This window comes from Rhinolophus sinicus, chromosome 8 (assembly GCF_057876585.1).
Source record: "Rhinolophus sinicus isolate RSI-liver-muscle chromosome 8, RSI-T2T, whole genome shotgun sequence".
Taxonomy (NCBI): Eukaryota; Metazoa; Chordata; class Mammalia; order Chiroptera; family Rhinolophidae; genus Rhinolophus; species Rhinolophus sinicus.
Window position 1 is genome coordinate 43920127 of NC_142508.1, and position 21557 is coordinate 43941683.

The following is a 21557-nucleotide window of genomic DNA, read 5'->3' on the forward strand; positions in this document are numbered from 1 at the left end:
GAATTAATTGGCTCACATAACTAGAAAATCCAGGGGTGGATTTTCAGGCATGGCTGGATCCAAGTGCTCTGGCAGTGTTCTCTGGATTTGTACTTCCATCTTTTAGACTTGCCGCTTTCCAAATAAGCTTCATTTTCGGTGACTCCCTACAACATTCCCCACAAGACAGGGATTATTCTCATCCCCATTTTACACAGAGGGAAAACTAGGGCCCAAGAAAGTGAACTCATTTACTCAAGTCACTCAGAGGGTGCCGGGGAGATCCACTGTCACCCATGCTCTTAACCACTTTGATGGGAACCAGGTGCTGGGGGTAAGTGTAGGGACAGGGACCCAGGTGGATTCCAGGTACAGTGCTCGGTGGGAACTTCCCCTGCACGCCGTCCATTCCAGGCCACTTGGCCCTTTCCTTCTCTGTCCCTCAGCTCACCCTTAGGGACCTGTCATGCCTGTCGTCGTTTGCCTCATGAGTCCATTCCCGCCCCAGTGCTGCCTCCCTTCTGCCCCTTGACTTCCTTTCACTTACAACTGCCTTGGATTTGCCAAACCCCGTGGTTCTCACCACCCCAATTCCAAATTTCTGAGAGAGAGAATCTGTTTGGCCTAATTGAGGGCTGATGCCAACTCATAGTCTAATTACTTGTGGTCCATGTGGCAGAACCTAAGACCCAAGCACAGATGTCAGACCGCACTCAAGTCCCCAGATAAGCATGTCTCTATTTCCATGACCTGTTTGTCGATTGCAGAGACATCCACTGGTGTCTCCCGGGTCCAGTGGGGACATACAGCCAATGCTCCACACACCCCTCCCCCAGTGGATGGTCTCCATCCTGCCACCAGTGCATGGAGATGGTCCGAGACTCAGCCCCAGTGGAAGCAGGGGGCTGCAGTTCTCTCTTATGTAATCTGGACCACTCACTCCTTTTCTTTGGCCATCTGCTTGATCCATGATTCAGCCTAATAGATACCTCCTCTTGGCCCTCTATCAAGAACCAATTTTCTACACAGCAGACAGATATTCTAAAAATGTGAAACGGATCAGGTCATTCTGCTGCTTAAAACTCTACAGTGGCCTCCCAGAAAAGCATTCCAAACTCAAGCCACCTCTCTTGCATGGTCTACAAGGCCTGTGTGATGTGACTCCTTCTGGCCCCTCCACCCTCATTTGCGACAACCGTTTATACAGCAGACCAAGCTTGTTCCCGCATCGGGGCCTTCGCTGTCCCCCTGCCAACAGTGCTCTTCTCCCAGGTTCTGTAAGAGTTGGCTCCTTCTCATCCTTCAGGTCTCCATTCCAGCATTGCTTCTACAGAGGCCTTTCCTGACTCCCTGCAGATGCTCTCCCCCTCCTCCCAGTCTCACGGCTATTACTCTTTTCTTTCCTTCAAGGTGCTTATCACTCTCTGAAACTATCCATTCTTTCTTTGTGTTTGTCGCCTTTCCCATCACTAGAATATAATCCTCAGGTGGGCAGGGATCCTGTCCATCTTGGTAATCACGTTGTCCCCAGATCAGGGCCTGGCACCTAGAGGGTACCCAGGAAAAGTCTGGTTTCATGAATACATTCCGCCCTGTTCCCTCTACACCAGGCCATGTGCTGGATAACACGGATGAGTCAGACCCGGTCCCGGGATGAAGCTTGCATCCTGGTTAAACTTTCCACTCACCTCTACCTCTCCCTCACTGCATCCTTCCCTTCTTTTCTCCCTCATTCCAGCCAACTATTCTCCCACCTCTCTTTCCTTCACTCTGCCCTTCATCCCTTCTGTCTATCCTCCCTCACTTCCTCCCTCTGTTCCTTCCTTCCTTTCTTCTATCCATCCATTTTTTTCAGACCTCTCTACTTGTCTTTTCTGTCTGTCTGCCTATCTCTCCAATCATCTGGCAGAGGAAGACTCAGATACAAAAGCATTTAGAAAAAAAGAACTTTTCTTTCAAACAAGGTTCTCTAGGAAGTCTAACTCATCACTGGAAACAGACAACAATTATTCAAAGGGAAAAACTCAAGGTTACCAAGGTTACGGAGTCCACAGCCTACTCGTGTGATAGAGAAACAGTCATTTTGTCACATGATTATTATACTTGCTAGTTCATTACTTGTCTTCAAACATCAGCCTTGAAAAAATAAAAGATGATGTTGCTTTTTTTAAATAAAACGAGTGACTTACTGGGCATGCTCAAGGGTTCTTTTATTTTGAAAACTGGAACCAGACAGGATGACCCTGGGGATTATTGGTTTGTTTGTTTATCTGTCAGGAACACAGTGCTCCCCGGCCTCCCTTGGAATGTTGTCTGCATGCCTATTTACCCCCCATCCGTCTCTCCGTCTCTCCGCTATCCATCCTTCTACCTATGTGTCCAAATCTCGTTATCTTATGTATCCATCTCTCCATATCGTCAGTCCTTTTAGGTCTTCATCTCTTTCGGCACCTGCCTCTCTGCTTTCGCTCCTTGAACTTGTTATCTTGCTCGGGCTCTCCATCCTGGTAACACCCCAGCTTTTCTGTGGCTCTCGCCTCACCTCTGTGTCCCCCCGCCACTGCCAGGTGAATGGTGTCCGAGTGGATCTCCCAGCCGAGGTGTTACCTTCTGTGACCGTGAGGCGGAATCCTGATGGCTCCGTGCTAGTCCACCAGAAGTCCGGGGTCCAGGTGCAGCTGGGCATCAGTGGGCAGCTGACTGTGATGGTCAGCCGTGACCATGCTGGGATGCTGTGTGGGGCGTGCGGAAACTTTGACGGGGAGCCGACCAATGATAAGTATCACTCCATCGAGGATGCCACCGTGGAGCACTGGAGAGCACAGGACTTCTCGCCATGGTGAGGATGTCGCCTGGAGGGGCACCTGGGTTCTCATGGGAAGGGGCAGTTGTGGTGGTGGGGGGGTTGCTCAGTCTGCAAGAAGAAGTACTAAGTGTCTGTTTCTTGCAGTCACATCTGATCAGTCATCCACTGGGAACAAGGACATCAGGACCTGAGCCCTGGAGATTGCACTAATGGAAGGACACACTGTGTTCCTGTGTGCCCCTTCCCTGCTCTCCCCTCTGCGGAGCCACTGAGGCCGACTGGGAGAGCATTGAATAAATATCTTAAGCTAAGCTGCATGTCGATGTGTCTATCTTAAGCCTTCTTATCCCTGACTTTCCTTTCTGCACCACAGGTGTCAGATGCCTGGGGAATATGGCACATGATGAATATTTATTGGGGGTGAGTGGATGGATGGATGCATGGATGCATGGATGCATGGATGGATGGATGGATGGATACATAAATAAGTAGCTTGGGAGAGGGGTGGGTGGGGAAATGGGAAGATAGGGAAATGGATGATTTGAAGAATGGGTAGATGAGAAGAGGAATGATTGGCTAGAGGGAAGAAGTAGAAAACAGAAAGAAAGATCAATAGATTTTAGCTTTATCATTTATAACCCTAGCAAATTAATTCTGTCACTCAGTTTCCTCACATACCTTTGTCCGTTCAGGCTGCTATAACAATATACCACAGAATGGGTGGCTTATAAACAACAGAAATTTATTTCTCACAGTTCTGGAGGCTGGGAAGTCCAAGATCAAGGTGCCAGCAGATTCAGTGTCTGGGGCGCGCCCTCTTCCTTGTTCATAGATGGCTGTCTTCTCACGAGTCCTCCCATGGTGGAAGGGCAAGGGAGTCCGCTGGGGCCTCTTTCATCAGGGCACTAATCCCACCATGAAGGCCCCGCCCTCATGACCCAATTACCTCCCGAAGGCCCCACCTCGTAATACCGGCACCTTGGGGATTAGGTTCCAGTGTGAATTTTGAGGGGACACAAACATTCAGTCAGTAGCATCCTATTTAAGGTAGGGTTAATGATAGTACCTACCTCATGGAGTTGGAGTGAAGATTTAATGTGTTCATCCAATCCACCATGACAAAAACGAAGTCCCTCTTCCCTGCCATACCAGCTCCCACCCGTCCCATGACGGTCTTCCCCACCTCAGTGAACAGCACTGCCAATACTCAGTCTGGCAGCCAGAAAATGGGGAATTATTCTTGATTTCTGTTCTCCCCTTTGCCCACCATTCAGTTCATCAACAAAATCTGCTGGATTGGATCAAAACATACCTAAAATCTGCCTGCCTCTCTTATCATGCCCGCTGTCACCAGCTGGTGCCGCCGCCGTCCTCACTCACATCGACAACCCCAATAGCCTACTGTCTTCTCGCCCCTCCTGTAATCCATCTTCTCACAGCCACCGGAGGACTCTTGTTAACATATAAATAGGATCATTGGCTATAAATTTCTATTATAATAAAAGCAAATTCTTTTACCTTGTCCTACAAGGCCCCTGCCAATCTCTTCTGACTCATCTCCTATTACTGTCCTTGCCACTTACGATTTGGGAACCTGATCTTTCCATGTATTGAACATGCCTAATTTTCCCACTTCAGTCTTTTACAATATGCTGTTCCTCCACTCATCACATGACAAGATGCTTCTCATCCTTCAAATGTCCTCATCACAACCACCTCACTTGAAGTGGATTCCCTCTATTACTCCCTGTCCCAGACGCTTGATTGCTTCATTCCTTCACTTTAAAATTGCTTTTATTTGACTTTCTTCCCAATTAGAAGAAATTCAAAGGCAGAGTCTGTATCTACCTCATTTGCCATTTTATTCCCAGGACCTAGCACATAGTAGGTCTCAGTACGTATTTGTTGAATCAATAAATGACCCACAGGAAACTTGGAGGAGGGCCGGCCCAGTGGCTCAGGCGGTTAGAGCTCCATGCTCCTAACTCCGAAGGCTGCGGTTTCGATTCCCACATGGGCCAGTGGGCTCTCAACCACAAGGTTGCCAGTTCAACTCCTCGAGTCCCGCAAGGGATGGTGGGCTCCGCCCCCTGCAACTAAGATTGAACCTGGTACCTTGAGCTGAGCTGCCACTGAACTCCCGGGTGGCTCAGTTGGTTGGAGCGCATCCTCTCAACCACAAGGTTGCCAGTTCGACCCCCGCAAGGGTTCGTGGTCTGTGTCCCCTGCAACTAGAAACAACAACTGGACCTGGAGCTGAGCTGCGCCCTCCATAACTAAGACTGAAAGGACAACAACTTGAAGCTGAACGGCACCTTCCACAACTAAGATTGAAAGGACAACAACTTGACTTGGAAAAAAGTCCTGAAAGTGCACACCGTTCCCTAATAAAGTCCTGCTCCCCTTCCCCAATTAAAAACAAATGTACACAATAAATTTAAAAAAAAATCTGTACGTATTAAAAAAAAAGAAACTTGGAGGAAAGATGTGTAACATACGTAATAAAGGATTACTATCCACAATTCACAAAGAGCTCCTTCAAATCAATAAGAAAAAGACAACAGCCCAATTAGGAAAATATGGTTGAAGTTGGAAACAGGTAATTGATAGGAAAAGAAATCTAAATATGTTGAATGCATTTACTATGTTGGGTTATTCATGTACAATATTTCTAATCTTCACAACAACCCTACAAAATGAATATAGATCTAAAGAAATAGGCTTAATGAAGTTAAATAACTTGCCCCAGGGCTACCAGTTTCTAATGATAGAACCTAGATTTGAATCCAGGTATTATCGCCAAAGTCAGTCCTTTCCACTGACTTTTGCTATTGAGTCTCACGTAGGCTTAATTTCCTTTCAAGAAAAACAGTTAAGAGGTCCTAAACATAAAGAAGAAAAAGCAACAATCCAATAGAAAAATAGACAAAAGATCTGAATAGGTTATAGAAAAAGAAATACAAATTGTTCTTAAAGATAAGAAATGCTCAATCTTGCTTATATTAAGAGAAATGCAAATTAAACTACCCTGAGACACGACTTCTCATCTACCAGATAGACAAAAATACAAAAACTCGATAACATCTTTACTGAGAAGGCTATGAGGACAAGAATATTTTCATATGTTACAGTGGGAATGCAAAATGTGTAAGTCCAATGCAGTGAAATTTGGCAGTATCTGTCAAAATTACAGGTGCATTTTTCTCTTGACCCAATACTCTCACTGCTAGGAATCTAACCCAAAGATACAACGGCAATAAAAGGATGCAAGCCCATGGCTGTTCATTGCAGGGCTCTTTATAATGGAAAAATATGTCCATCAGGAGACTGGTTGAATAACCTATGCTTCATCTACATGATGGACAACCATGCAGATTAATGAAAAATGTGAAAGATCTCTGGACACTGTTTCGGAGTGATCTCCAGGATATATGGTGAGGTGTAGAAAGCAACTTTAGAACAGTGTGCATAATAAAAGAGACACAAGAGAAGGGGCACAGAGAGCCTTTGGGGCACCGATACTGTTCTAATTATTGACCTGGGTGGTGGTTATGTGGATTATTTCCTTTGTGATAACTCATAAAGCAGCACAGTTACATGAACTTTTCTGTAAGCATATTGTATTTCAAAGAAAGAGTTTTAAAAATCAATAAATTAAAAAAAAATCAATAAATTATAATCTCTGAAGAGTCTTGCCCAAAGAAATGGGTTTGCGCTCTCTCTCACTCTCTCTCTCTCTCTCTCTCTCTCTCTCTCTCTCTCTCTCTGTGCGTGTGTGTGTGTGTGTGTGTGTGTGTGTGTGTGTGTGTGTGTAGACAGAACCAAATGAGGGGATCTTGCTTGGACCTGATTTGAACAAGCAGCAATTTTTAAAAGTCACATTTTTAGACCATTGAGGAAATATGAATATGGACATGTTACTAGATTATCAAAAGGACTTCTTGTTAATTTTGTTAAGTGTGATAATGTAAGAAAATGTTCTCTTTTAAAGAGATGCATACTTAAGTATATGGGGTGAAAGGGCATAATATTGGGATTTACTTTAAAATATTGTAGCAGAAGAAGTAGGACAACAGGTAAGGCTGATGATATGCTGATAGTTGTTACAGCTGGGTGATGAGTAAATGGGGTTTCTCATATTCTCTATTTTTATGTAGGATTTAACATTTTGTTTAAAAAAATTTTTTTTAATTAATTAAGTTGTGAAGGTCCCAGTCATAATGGCCTCTGAAGAATTCTGTATACTTGGTCCCAATTTAGTGTTTCAGTGAAACTCGTCCTGTAACACTAGTCCTTAGGACTCCATTGTGGCCAATTCCTCCATTCAATAAATATGTTTATGCACTGACTCTGTGTTCAGTTTGAGTTGTCTGGTGTTAGGCTGAAAAATGCTCCAGAAAGACCAAGCCTATAATTAGAGGACTGGCACTTTCAGCACCCACCCCACCCACCCGGGGAAGGAGAAGGGGACTGGAGACTGACTTTGTCACCAGCCCCCTTAGGCTAATGACTTAATCAATCATGCCTAAGTAATGAAGCCTCTAGAAAAATTTTAAACAGCGGAGTTCTGAGAGCTGCTGTGTTGGTGAACATACTGAAGTGCTCGGAGGATGGCACAACCAGAGAAAGCATGGAAGCTCCATGCTGTTTCCTCCATATCATGCCCTACGCAATTCTGCCATTTGGCTGTTCTGAGTTATATCCTTTATAATAAACCAGTGATAGTAAGTAAAACATTTTCCTGAGTCTTGTGAGCTGTTCTAGCAAATTATTGAACAGAGGAGAAGGTTGTGAAAACTGATTTACTGCCAGTCGGTCAGAAATTTGGGTGGCCTTCACTTCCTATTGGTGTCTGAAGTGGACGCAGTCTTGAGGGGCTGAGCCCTTAACCCGTGAGGTCTGATGCAAACTCTGGGTAGTTTGTGTCCAAATTGAACTAAATTGTAGGACAGCAGCTGGAATCTGCAGAGAATTGGAGACTTGCTTGGTGTGGAAAACTCATGCATTTGGTGCCAGAAGTGAAGTGTGTGAATCCAGAAACAGTTTTCTTTTACAGCATATGAGGTAATAGGCTCAATTGGCTGGTAGATAGGGAGACAGGAGGACACTGAAGTTCTCTTGTGATTGCTTCCACCTTCTCATCCAAATGGGAAGCAAGGTCATCAGCTAGGAGTAGGGTAAAAGGGGTCAAATATACGGTGACGGAAGATTTGACTTTGGGTGCTCAACACTCAATGCAATATACAGGTGACGTATTATAGAATTGTACACTTGAAACCTATGTAATTTTATTAATCAATATCGCCCCAATAAATTTAATAAAAAAGAAAGCAGGAGAAGTTTTTGAGGTTTGACGAGAGAGGAGAAAGGGTAAAATAATCCTTCAAGAAAATAGGTGCAACCACTTTGGAAAACTGTGTCCGTTTCTTTAAAAGTTAAATGTACTCTCACCATGGGATTCGGCCATTTGACTCCTAGGACTCTTTTCAAGAAAATTGAAAGCTTATGTCCACACAAATATTTGTACATGAATGTTCATGGCAACATTATTCATAACAAGCCCAAACTGGAAACAACTTGAATGCCCATCAACAGGCAAATGGATAAACAAAATGCAGTATGGTCATAGTATGGAATCCTCACCGATAAAAAGGAATGAACCACTGATAAACACAGCCACGTGGAACCTGATGCCGAGTGACAAAAACCAGACACAGAAGACTACGGCTTGTAGGATTCCATTTATACAAAATGGGATGACGGACGTGTTCTGAAACCAGATTGTTAAAATGGTTGCACAATTTAGTATACATTTACTAAAATTCATTGAACTATACATTTAAAAATAGGTGCATTGTCTAATATATAAATTATGCCTTAATAAAGTATATAAAAATAACACATTACCAATACAACAAAGAGGGACAAAAGTAAAATGGGAGGATTAGAGACATGGGATAGGATGGTGGAGAGGCACTGGGACCCACTTAGGTTTGTGGTCATGAACACGAAGTGCAATCAGCCAGGGTGGAGGCGTGTTTTTCTCCATCCACATTTAGCTGCCAGGGTGCAGGTACAGAGGAGGTGGAAAGTCGATTCAATGGGGTGAAAAAGTACACATTATAAGGGTGTGAGCAAAGGAGTGGTGATAACGATGGACGGGGAGTCAGGCTGGGTGGTGGGAATAGTAGTGAGGGGACAGGGAAAAGGTGGTCAGCTTAGTGAACTGTCGGGGCTGACAGATTGTTGCAGCAATAGCTTTCGAGGGAGTGAGCTGGCAAGACAGGAGGTGATGGGCACACAGTGAGATGCATGGAACTGAGATTCTGCAAGGGCGGCTGTTATGGGGCTGTCACTGTCTGGGGACAGGTCTTTCTTCCCTACTCAGCTGGGACCTCTGGGCTGCCACAGTCACCACTGTGTCCCCACCACAAAGTCTAGGTGTGACTGTGGGAGGAAGTGTTGGGTGGAGGAAAGATCGCTAAAGGAGCGGAGGTCAAGACATCGAGAGGCCATCACGGCCAAAGGATCATCGACCTGAATTTGGAACTCACCAGGAATTTTAACAGGAGCAGCTTGATTGGCTGTGAGCCTGGAGTTAAAAGGATCATGTGAGCTGCAGTGACTTGGGAGTTGACAGAGCTGCCAGCAAGAATGGGAGTAGGTGCTACAGTAGAAACTTCAAACTTAGGGGATTAGGGAGGAGGCAGAGAGAATGGTTTAGAAGTGGAAATGAGGAGCAAAGAGGATCTTATCCAATATACAGGCCCAGGGGGCATGAGGGCTGAGGAGGTGGAAACAGCCCCCACTTGGAGGGGCTGCACGGAAAGGCATGTCTTCAGGAGCACTAGGAAGGTAAAAAGAAGGTTCAGAGGGAGTTGAGGATATAGGGAGATGTTGGGGAAAGCCCTCAGTGCCTCTCCCATCCCAGCCTTAACCATTCTGTCTGTACCTTCCCTATTCTGGCCCTGACCGCTCTGGGCTGACACTGTCTGGGAACTGGTCTCTCTTCCCTACAGGACTGGCAGCTCCAGGAGGGCAGGCCCTGGCACTGTTTCAGCCACTATTGTGTCCCCAGCACAAGACCACAAGGCACCCACTAATTAATTATTCACTGAGAGTGCCAATTTCAGGTCTGAGGAGCAAGTTGACAGGAAATAACTCAGAGCCAGGAGATGATGCCAAGATTCCAGAAAACAGGGCTAGCGACCTTAAATTTGCACTGAACTCTGAGTAGTTTTGCCCTTTATGGGAAAAAAAATTTTTTAATTGGGAGACAAACAGAAAAATCCATAAGAAGTAGGTAACATTATCCTGAACTGGAGCTATTTGAAGTATTGCACAGCTCCTGGAAATCCAGAATAGGCTCAGCAGATTTTCCATCTTAATAGTTAAACACATTTTCAGGAACATTTCTATGCTCTGGATCACCCTGCCCAGACAGAGAACTCAAAACATCGGTCTCATTCACTCCTTCAACAAACATTTGTTGAGCACCCACTCTGTGCCGGGCCCTGTTCTAGGTATGGAGGGTTGCAACAATGAACTGAACAGACTAGTGGGTTCTCTTGGAGGTTATTTGCAACCTCTCATAATAGCGCTTGTGTTGCTTTGTGGAATGAATGTAGGGAAGAGTATTAATATTATAAAGCGACAAGGCACAAAATTCTCAACACTTATGCGGAATTGCTCACTTCTGACCCATTTCTCTCTGCCCACACCCTGACCTTGTCCATTCTTGTCTCCTACTCATCCAGTAGGTCCCTCCATGGTCTTCCTGTTCCCACCCCAACTCCCACGCTGTTTTCTACAGGCAGCCAGAGTGACCCCCAAGTCAGATCACATCCCTTCTCTGCTCAGGACCCTTCCACGGCTCCATCTCATTCCGAGTAAAAGCCAAAGTTCTCACCATGGCCCACAAGGCCCCACACAATTTTCTTGTTACCTCTCTGCGTTCATCTCCTCCCACTCTCTCCTGCTCACTCTGCCCCAACTGTTTCTCTCCTCACTGTTTCTCCAACCCTCCTTACCTTTCCTGCCTCAGGGCCTTTCGACCTGCAATCCTCTTTGCCTGGAACTTTCTTCCCCCAGATAAGTGCATGCCTGCTTCTCACCTCCTTTAGCTCTTCGCTCAAAAGTCACCAGATGCACCCCTTGACCACCCTATGAGAAATTTTACCCCTCCCCCTACAGTCCCTATCCCCTTCCCTGCTTTCTTTTTTTTCCTCTAAAGCACTTATTACCTTCTAACACTCAACGTTTTACTAACTTATTTGGTGTCTGTTTCCCCATTAGAAGACGAGCTCCGGGAGTGTGGGGATTTGTTTGTCTTGTTCACTGCTGTATTCCCGTGCCGAGAAGTGTCTGGTACAGACAGGTGCACAGTCCATGGTGGGTTCCTGTTCTGAGGGTGGAAATGGGTCAGGGAAAGCTTTTGGGTGTAGAGGAGACCTTAGGGAGTTAACTAGTACTAGAGAAGAGAGGCAGCGGGCACAGCCATGGAAGGCTTGGTGATGAGTCCTGATTACTGGGTGCTCGAACACGCGAAGGGGGAAGGAGGAAGCGTGTTCAGCGTAGAGATCGCTGCTACGATAAAAGAAGCGCTGGGCGCGAGTTGAGAGGGCGGTGCCTGGATCAGGGAAATCCCCGCCCATAGCGCGCGCGCCGGGCTCTGGGCGGGACTGGGGCTCCGAGGGTGGGGCTGCGTGGTTGCGTCACACGCCGTACGTCCCCGCGCGCGTGCGCTCCTTTCCACGTGCGAAAGCTCCGGACTCGTGGGATCCCGGACGCCGCAGACTCCTGAGCCACGCACTTCAGCTGTCGCCATGAGGCCAGGTGCAGGCCGGGGTGGGGGTCGGAGGTCAGGGGCTGGGGTCGGGCGGGAACCGGGATGTCAGGTCAGGATCGGAGGGGCGGAGCCGTGGCCTGGGTCAGGGGTGCTGAGGTCCGGGTCCGGTTTTGTGTGGGGAGGGGGCCCTGGGTCCGGTCTCGTGTAGAAGAGTGTCTTGGTTCCGCCCTATGATCGATCGTGAGCCTGGGGTTCGGGTTCCTGGTCTGGAGGTTTGTGACTGGCTTCGGAGATCACGATGGTGAGTCGAGGGTCTTGGGCCTCGGATTGGGGGAGTTCTGAGCTGGGATTCGTCTCATTGAGGCTGTCATTAGGAGTCTTGTGAATTGGGCCACGGGCGGCACTCGGAGGTACTGACCCAGAGTTTGGATTCTGACATCTGGGGCGTGGGTTTGGGGGAATCTGTCTTGGTTCAAAGGTGGAAATTCTGGGAGTTGGGTCTCTTTCAGACCCCCTTTTGCCTCCCCTGTTGCCGCCGGCTATCGCCGTCCCCTTGGCCCCCAGCCTAGCTTTTCGGAGAGGGTCGGAGTGAATGAGGACTCCCAGCTTGATAGTATGTGACCCTCTCTGGCCCACTTTCGCGCTTTCTACACTCCCGAGGGGGCGGGTCCCTGAGGATGGAGTGGAGATCATGGGCCTAGTCATTCTCAACTCCCACGGTGAGATGAGATTTCATAAGCCCAGGATAGGACTAGCGTGCGGTGTGGGAGGGAGGTCGTCACAGGGCATGAGTGGTTTTATTCATTCAATTTTCTTAGAGATTCTAATGAACCCACCCCACCTCCCTGTCACGAGAGCCCTGGCTTTGACAGCAGAAGGGCCTCAGTTCAAAGTTTCCACCCTGGCTCTGCTTCCTAACTTACTGTGTGATCTTGGGCAAGTAGCTTTACCTCTCTGAGCCTCAGTTTTCTCATCAATAAAATGGCACCCGGTTACAATTTAGAAAGATCATGTTAAGAAAAAATAGCACCTGGTAATCATTTTGCAATATGTAAGTGTATCAAATCAACAGGTTTTACACCTTAAACTTACAGAATGTTGTATGTCAATTATATTTCAATAAAGCTGGAAAAAATAGCACAGTGCTTGACATAATAGTATTGGCTCTAACTGTTATCTTTATCTTCCTTGCGGGGAACAAAATTAGGATCTTATTCCCTGGTGTCTCAGTTCTTCCTAAATCAGGCGGTTGCCCCTCTCCCACCTTGCTCCACTGGAGTAGGGGAAATCTTCCACTGTGACAGAAAGGGTCTGTTTTCTAGTACAGGTTTTCTTTTTTTCCTTTTTTTTTTCTCTCTCAGCATGTAGAGAGATGGAGTCATCTGGTGGGGAGGGTCATTTGCGCACCTAAGTTCCCTTTCTCTTAAGTGTTTGGGGCTCTAATGATGAAGTGGGGTGGGAGGTGCTAGGCTGTGTATCTCCAACAGAGACCCTGGCCTGCCTGCAGGCATCCTGTAGCCGGATTCTCCCAGAAACGGAAAATGTACCTGCCTCCCAACCCTTCCCTCACTGTGTTACGGTAGGATGTGAAGCTGAGGACGTTACCAGGAGTCAGCGCTTCAGGGGGATTTTAGTCTGATGGAGAAAGGAAGCCTTTGGGAGATTCTGAGCAGGGATGTGATGTCAGGCAGACTTGACTGACACTTTTAAAAGGATCCTCTTGCTTCTGTGTGTAAAAGACTTCGGGGAGCAAGAGTGGTAGCAGGTGCATCAGTAGGAAATTTGTTACTGTACAGTGGACCTGGCTAACAAATTGTCACGATTTGGGAATACGTTTTGAAAATAGAGCCAACAGTTTGTATGTGGGTATGAGAGAGGAGTTCAAGGATAACTAATGGTTTTGATGTGTGTGACTAGAAGGATGGAGTTGCCATTTTTAAGATGGGGAAGGTTACGGAGGAGAGCAGTTTTAAACCAGTCTGCGGATCCCCGCACACACACGCTTGTAGAAGTCTGTGTGAATGTGTTTTCCTGAAGAGTGGGTATTTTTAGTACATTTTTCTTTCTTTTTTTAACATACACCTATTTTTTCCAGCTTTATTAAGATATAATTGATAAAAAGTTGTGTAAGTTTAAGGTGTACGGTGTGCTGATTTATGTATATATTTTGAAATGATTATCTTAGTACATTTTTCTGAGAGCCCCAGGACATGAAATGGATTAGGTATGGTTTTGAGTATCTGGGACAGAAAGTTTACACTCGTGCCCACTGTACCCCATGCCGTACCCACACTTTTCAGGTCGCTGTTCTATCAGGCCTGGGGGTTGAAAGTCTCTTAGGTCTAGTGGTTTCTCCCCTAAGTGGCAGGGAGGATTTTTCCTTGAGTGTACCAGGCAGTGTACTGAGTGCTTTGTGTGTATTAAGTCATTTCATCTTTTCACCTCTGTGAGGTGAGCACTGTGTTATCTCCTTATCTCCACCTTACAGATGAAAGTCACAAGACTCCCATGAACCTTCCCTATTCTCTAGGGTTGCAAATGGTGTGGCCATCTCCCTGTTTGGGAACTGCTTGAGGGGAGGGCCCAGGGCTCTGGTCAGCACCTGACCCCCTACTTCCTGAATGAACAGAGTGGGTGGGTGCTTTCTCCATGCAGCAGAACCCCAAGGTCTAACAGTGTATTTAATATTTTTTGAGCCCATACTTTGTGCCAGGTGCAGTGGTGGCGTGCTGGCGATGCAGGGGTGACCAAAACAACTGACCCTGTCCCTTTGCAGCTTGATTCTAATGGGGGAGGCAAGCAGTAATATGTAAAGTGCCACGGATGGTAATTGATGGAAGAAAAAGAAAGCAGGATAAAGGTCAAGTAGCCAGAGAAGGCCCTAATGAGGAGGATTATTTATTTAATCAGAGAACTGAGTGCAGAGAAGGAGTGGGTGAGCCCAGCCCATGTCCACAAGAGCGAGGCAGTGGGAACAGCATTTGTTAAAGGCTGAGAAACTGGAGAATGAATTTGTTGGGGGGTGAGGTGGGGCATGGGACCCAGGATAAAGACAGTGAGGTCAGAAAAGTCAGCAGAAGCCGCAGCTCTATGATGGGGGGGGGGGGGTCTCAATTTGGGCTGCACATGAGGACCACCTGGGAAACTTTCAAAAGCCCCCACTCCCAGGCCCCCACCCCAAACAATTAAAACGTCTAGGTTCCAAGGATTAGCCAAAGGTGAGACCTGCTGCTTTAGAGCTTTGGAAGCCAGTGATTGATTTCCTTTGATTGTGATGGAAAACCATTGAAGGGATTTGGGCAGAGGAATGATGAGATCTGATACCCTATTTTAAAAAGGGTGCTCACTAGCTGCCACTAGCCAGTAGAATGTAGAGGGAGTGGAAGAGAAAAGGTAAACAACTCTTGGTTTTATGAGTTTTGAAACTGTTGTTAAAAATCAAATTAGGAATCATTATTATAAGTTCCACATTTTCATCTTTAACACCATTAAGATGCATGAAGCTTTCATGGGTGTGAATGTAACACACACCTTTGCAAAAACTTCAGCAAGTTTGCCATTTAATAGTTTACATCAAGTCAGATCATTTTAAATCAGCACTAATTTTCACACTATTTTATAACTTGTGATTTTTCTGACTGTTACTGAAGAGCTTTTGAAACTGTCCAAAGTCACATATTGAATCTGTTAACACCAGGAGAATTCTGTCTGCTTCAAACATGGTTTGGTGCTTGGTGAAGCTCATTTACGCTGTCCTGAAGTGACGAAAACAAAGTTTCTGAAACTTTTTTTTCTTAAACTTTCAATCTTGTCATAAGTCCTGAACTGCTTATGAACTGTTGCCCATCCATAAAGGACAATTCGGTATTTTTCTTCTTTTTCCCCTGAGTTGGCAGAGACTTCTGCAGACTTGGAAGCAGGGAGGTCAGTTAGCAGGAGAGACTTGACGCTGAACTCCCCTCTGTTTTGGGGGTTGGCGCTTTTGTTCCAGACACAAGGTCAGGCGTGGGAGGGCAGAAGACGTTTCCAGGGTCTGCAGGATGCCAGTGCCACTGTGCATACCCACACAGTGTTTACTCTCCTGCAGAGTAACGAATCTTGAAAATAGAATAAATTCTGTGAGTCTACCATCAACTGAGAAGAGCAGAATATTGACAGTAACCTACATCTACCTACCTATGTACCCCTCCCCTATCTGAAACCCGTAATTTCTCCTTCCTATTACCCAGTACCATGAGTTTTGTATTTATCATTCTCTTGCCTTTTTGGGGGGTGGGGGTGGGACGTGGTTTACCATATATATATATATAGCATTGTTTAATTTCAGTTGTTGCTGAACTTTATGAAAAGGGTATTATGTTTGATGTGGTTTCCTTGGACTTGATTTTGCACTTAACATTTTGATTCTAAAATTTATCTGTTGTATATAACTGTAGGTACTTTACATTGTTGATTGTGAATATTCCCCGTATTATTTGTCCGTTCTGCCGGTGGACATTCGAGTTAGTCCTGATTTCCTGCTGCTGTGGACATTCGTGGACACATCTCTGGGTGCACGTTTCCCCAGTTTCTCTCCTGAGAGGAATTACGAAGTGCAGGAGGAACTTCTCAAGCTTCATCGCCCAATTCCTGTTTCTGTTTCCACCATAGGTTTCAGCCCCCGTGGGGGCGGCTTCGGTGGCCGAGGGGGCTTTGGTGACCGTGGTGGTCGAGGCGGAGGCCGAGGGGGCTTTGGCGGGGGCCGAGGTGGCTTTGGCGGGGGCCGAGGTCGTGGTGGAGGCTTCAGAGGCCGAGGACGAGGAGGAGGAGGAGGAGGAGGCGGAGGAAGAGGTGAGTGAGGTTGGGGAGATGCGATAGATTAAGCTATCCCTGGGCTTGGGGAGCGGAGAGGGAAGAGATGTGGGGTGTCCCTCTCTCACTGTGTCTCTCCCTTGTAGGTGGCGGGTTCCAGTCTGGTGGCAACAGGGGTCGTGGTCGGGGAGCAAAAAGGGGAAACCAGTCAGGGAAGAATGTGATGGTAGAGCCACACCGGCATGAAGGTGAGTGAGGAAGGCAGGGAACCCACTGGGGTGGGGGTGGAGGTGGGGGGGTCCAGAATCCTTACCCCTGCTCTGATTCCCTCACCCAGGTGTCTTCATTTGTCGAGGAAAGGAAGATGCACTGGTCACCAAGAATCTGGTCCCTGGAGAATCAGTTTATGGCGAGAAGAGAGTCTCGATTTCGGTGAGACCTGAGCCCCTGTCCAAGCCACCGGGTCCCAGTTGATGCTGTAACCAGCAGTCTTGTGTCCCTGCTTCCACCATGTGTCCCACCCATGACAGCCAGGGGATCATCTTAATACACGAGTCAGATCATGCATCCCCCTCCCCAGATGCCTCTGTGACTCCCCGTTGCCTGCAGGTTAAAGTTCCAAGTCCTCAGTGTGGCCTCAAAGGCCCTGCACATTCTGGCTTCACCTCTTCCCACTGCCCCCATGACGAATGTCTTCCAGCCACACAGACCTCCTTGCTATTCCCTCTGCCTGGAATACTCCTCTCCCAGCGCGGTGTGTGGCTGCTTCCCTTTCATCACCAACATCTCTGGTCAGGTGTCACCTTACCTCTCTCACCAGGCCACCTTGTATCACCCTGTCTGTGGAAAGCAGCCCTCACCGCCTAGCCCCTGCCCTACGTATTATCCCATGTCATCTTCTTCATGGCCAGGCACACTCCTGCCTCAGGGCCTTTCTGCTGCCTTTCCTGCCCCCTAGAATGAGCTTCCCCACAGGTGACTTGAATGGCCCCTCGCCTCCTTCAGATCTGCTTTACATGTCTCCTTGGCTTTTCCTGGCCACCCTTTTCTCATTATCACCTGTCTCTCACCTTGCTCCCACACTTCATATCTTCTCCCTGCCTTGATCTTTTCTCCTCAGCACCTGTCACTGGCTACTGTGTTGTACATGGTGTGAGTCAGTTCAGTGTATATATACTTACTCCTTGAGGGGAGGGATCTCTTGTCGCCGTCACTGTGTATCCCCAGTGCCTAGCGTAGTGTCTGCACATAGTATGTGCTGACACCGTAAATGTTTGTGGAATGAATGCATAGATCTTGCCATTGTCTGGTACGATCTTATCTATTTATTATCTGTCGCTGCCCCTTCTCCCTGAGTCAGTAACCTCCATGAGGGGGCAGGCACTGATATCTATCCACATTTGTTTCTTGTACAGTGATTGCGCACCCATCCCTTTGAGGGCCCTAGAGTTAAGGACAGTGGGGTCTCACAGGTGAGTCTGGCACTGACTTCCATCCCCATCTTTTCCTGCCCAGGAGGGAGATGACAAAATCGAGTACCGTGCCTGGAACCCTTTCCGCTCTAAGCTGGCCGCCGCGATCCTGGGAGGCGTGGACCAGATTCACATCAAGCCAGGGGCCAAAGTGCTCTACCTTGGGGCTGCATCGGGCACCACCGTCTCTCATGTCTCTGACATCGTAGGCCCAGTGAGTGAACAGAGGGGTGGAGGGTGAGGAAGGGCTGGTGGGAAAGTGGGAGGGAGAGAAAGGCCACTTCTGCCAGCCAGAAGCCCTGCACGGAATGGCTTGGAGCAAGGCCCTTCTCAGAGTGCCTGTTAATAAAAGGTACTTGAACCGCCTGCTCTCCAAAGCCTCATTCAGCCTCATTCCTGAATTCTTGGCCCGGAGGGAGGGGGCGTGAGCATTGGGTTAACCTGTGTTAGAGGGACCCAGAGCTAAGTGTACAGATACCAGATTATTTGATTTGGTTGCTGTTTAAAACAAGTTATGCTCCCAAAGTCTGGTGGTCTGGTTTCTCTTGAAAGAACAGGAGATTTCAATTTCTGGGCCAGCATTTGCTGTACAGGCTCCCTGTTTAGAGGGTACCTGTGCATCTCACTTCCCGACCCCTAGCTTATCTGTATAACTATAGGCTGTGTAATTTAGTGGTCAGAAACCCCAGGCTCTGGTGCAGGCATTTAACAGTAACATGGCTTTCAGCAAGTTACTTAACCTCTCTGAGCCTCAGTTTACCTCTCTGGGTACATAGGGTTGTTGTGAAGATAATTGAGTTAATTCCTATAAAGTGCTTAGAGCAATACCTGGCCTGTTGCAAATATTCTTAGCTGTTATGACTTCATCTCTGTGCCCTAGCTTCCTGGTTTTAAGCCTGTATTGGGGACATGAGCTTTCAGATCAGGCAGAGCAAGAGTGAGTAACCCTAGGCCAAGGACTTCACGAAGTCTCTGCACCTCAGTTTATTCATCTGTAAAATGGACATGGTAACAATAGTTATTAAAAGTAGCGGTTTGATTTGGGAGTTTGAAGAGATGCTTCGTGCATTTTATGGGCCCAAAGTAGGTGCTCCACATATGAGAACTAGTATCTTTGTTATTATTTATTTTAGGATGGTCTGGTCTATGCAGTTGAGTTCTCCCACCGCTCTGGCCGGGACCTCATTAACTTGGCCAAGAAAAGAACCAATATTATTCCTGTCATCGAAGATGCTCGGCACCCCCACAAATACCGCATGCTCATCGGTGAGGGGTCTGGGGGTTGGCCCAAGTGGGGTAGGACAGGCCACTCCAGGTTTCCTGGAAGAGGCTGCCAGAGCCCTGATTTGGATGGAATTGGAGTGGATGAGCAGGCCTCTTGAGTCTGCAGGAATGCAAAGGGTGGGGGGAGCCAGGTGAGGTTGTGAAGATGGTGGTCCTGCTTCAGGGTCTCAGATGTCTGGCACCCTCAGAGGGCCAGCCTTCTCTCCTCTGATCTCTTGCCCCTCTCCCTAGGCGCCCCCATACTTCCTACCTCCCTCTAAAACATGGTGCTTTTACACTGCCCCTGGCCTTTGTGTAAAAGCCTCCCTCCAAAGTCCTCTTCCTCATCATCTGGTGAGATTATAACCCAGAAAGCACAAACTGAGTGTGGCCTGTTCCGGAGCGTCCCATTGTGAATATTAATGACTTTAAAAAAACTTCGGAAGCATATTGTAAAAATGGAATGCTTTATAAATCACCCCCAGGTAATTTATATGAACAGTTTGATGTCTGCTCTTCCCAATTTAAAAAAGTCAGTTTCCTTACACCATCTTTTTATTTTTTTAAGTTGTGTTTTTTTTTTAAGTCACACTGCCTTAAAAAATATTACTTTGCATTCTGCTGGTTTTTCTTTTGTGAGTTTTTTTCCATGCACTCATACCACACCCTTTGTCCTGCAACTTGTTTTCATCTGACAATCCTGCAGACGCTCTTGCCTGTAAGTGCTCATCTTTACTTGCCTTTTTGATGACGTGTCTGTCTCCCCCCCAGACCCGGGAGCGTCTCGAGGGCAGGGTCCGGGTCTGACTCGTCTCTCTGTCCCCCACGCCCGGCCCGGGGCTGGCCACAGAGTAGGTGGCAACCATGGTTTATAAAGAGGCGTGAATGAATGGTGTGATTGTGGGTTTTGGCTTATCTTGGGGGCACCGTGGAGGGAGGGGGGTCAGTGGGGGGAAGTGAGATTGGAGGCAGGAAAGACTCTACCAGGAACCTAGTGGTGACGGGGCACAGGCCCCATGGGAGGAGCTGGGAAGATCCAATGGACCCAGCTTTTAACTTCCACTTTTTTCTCCCTAGCAATGGTAGATGTGATCTTTGCCGATGTGGCCCAGCCAGACCAGACCCGAATAGTAGCCCTGAATGCCCACACCTTCCTACGAAATGGAGGACACTTTGTGATTTCCATTAAGGTGCGGGGCTTCATATCTTTTCTATCAGTAATTGCCAAGCAGCCAGTCAAAGCAAGGGAGCCTCCATCCCTCCGAATCGTCTATTCCCAGCCTCTATCCCTACCCTTCTCCCTACAAGCCATCCTCTGCCCCCAAATAGCACATGATGAAAAATTTCTGCAAAACTAGCAGCTTTGGATTTGAAGAGGCAATAGAATGTAGTGGTGAAGTGCATGATCACTAAGTCTGACCATCTGAGTTGAAATTCCAGTTTGCTTTGTGACTTTGAATAAGTTACTTGTGTGCCTATTTCTAGACTTGTAAAATAGAAATATTAGTCCTATTTTTTAGTGTTGATGTAAGGATTAAATTTATCAACATATGTGAAGTGTTTAGAACAGAGCCTGGTATAGAATAAATACTAGATAAATACTAGGTGCATGTTAAAAAAACATTTTATTTTGAAATACAGTGAACTTTCTTGTGTGCCCTTCCACCAGATTCACCATTTTGTTAGATATCTGCTACATTTGTTTTCATATTCTCAGCTTCATTATTACTTTTAAAGAAGAGGAAATAGAAGGGGAAAAAAAAACCCTGAGTAAAAAATTTAAACACTGACATTTAAATAAATAGGGCTCTGTTGAGGTTTCCTTTTCCAAATCCAGACCAAACTGAAAATTTCCAAAACCTGAGTGAGTTTCACTATTTCCAGTAAAATAAATACTTCTGGTTTGAAGAGCACACACACACACACACCAGACACACACGTAAACCCAAAACCTCGCTGTAGACTTCAAATCCTCTTTCCTCTCTAGGCCAACTGCATTGACTCCACAGCCTCTGCAGAGGCAGTGTTTGCCTCTGAAGTGAAAAAGATGCAACAGGAGAACATGAAGCCCCAGGAGCAGTTAACCCTAGAGCCATACGAAAGAGACCACGCTGTGGTCGTGGGTGTGTACAGGTGAGCAGAAGACCCAGTACTCCACCAGGACAGACACTTGTCCCCTATGCTCAGAGACGTTCGGGTCAGTACTTAGTGCCTGCAGAGTGGTGACAAGCTGTGACGCTCCTTTTATCTTCTTCTCGCAGGCCACCCCCCAAGGTGAAGAACTGAAGCCCAGAACCCATCTGGATTGTGAGAGATTGTGTTGCTACTGTTACACGTGTGTTTTTCTATTAAAAGACTCATCTGTCGCTCCTGTCTGGTCAGCTGATTGCTTGGCGACCTCTAGTGACAATAGGGCGCATGCGCCCTTGGTCGACTTGCGTGGTGTGGGGGGGTGGAC

General features: G+C 47.1%; 2 protein-coding genes across 3 annotated transcripts in view; both read left to right on the forward strand.

Moving 5' to 3' along the window:
• Positions 1–3096, forward strand: part of FCGBP (Fc gamma binding protein) — a 37785-nt gene extending 34689 nt beyond the window's left edge. The window contains 2 exon segments of the mRNA XM_088800746.1: positions 2547–2818; positions 2930–3096. Coding sequence (XP_088656872.1) covers positions 2547–2818; positions 2930–2939 — 282 coding nt within the window. The 3' untranslated portion in view covers positions 2940–3096.
• Positions 3097–11499: 8403 nt separating this feature from the next.
• FBL (fibrillarin rRNA 2'-O-methyltransferase) lies at positions 11500–21465 on the forward strand. 2 transcript variants are annotated; one of them, XM_019751396.3, is made up of 9 exons: positions 11500–11620; positions 16224–16403; positions 16511–16612; positions 16702–16796; positions 17880–18050; positions 18970–19102; positions 20177–20289; positions 21087–21232; positions 21361–21465. In XM_019751396.3, exons 1-9 carry the CDS (start codon positions 11611–11613, stop codon positions 21383–21385), a joined length of 975 nt encoding a protein of 324 aa, XP_019606955.2. In that variant the 5' UTR covers positions 11500–11610; the 3' UTR covers positions 21386–21465. The 2 variants fall into 2 exon arrangements, with proteins under 2 accessions (XP_019606955.2, XP_074170429.1); XM_074314328.2 differs by lacking the exons at positions 20177–20289; positions 21087–21232; positions 21361–21465 and adding an exon at positions 19871–19989.
• The last annotated feature ends 92 nt before the right edge of the window (positions 21466–21557 follow it).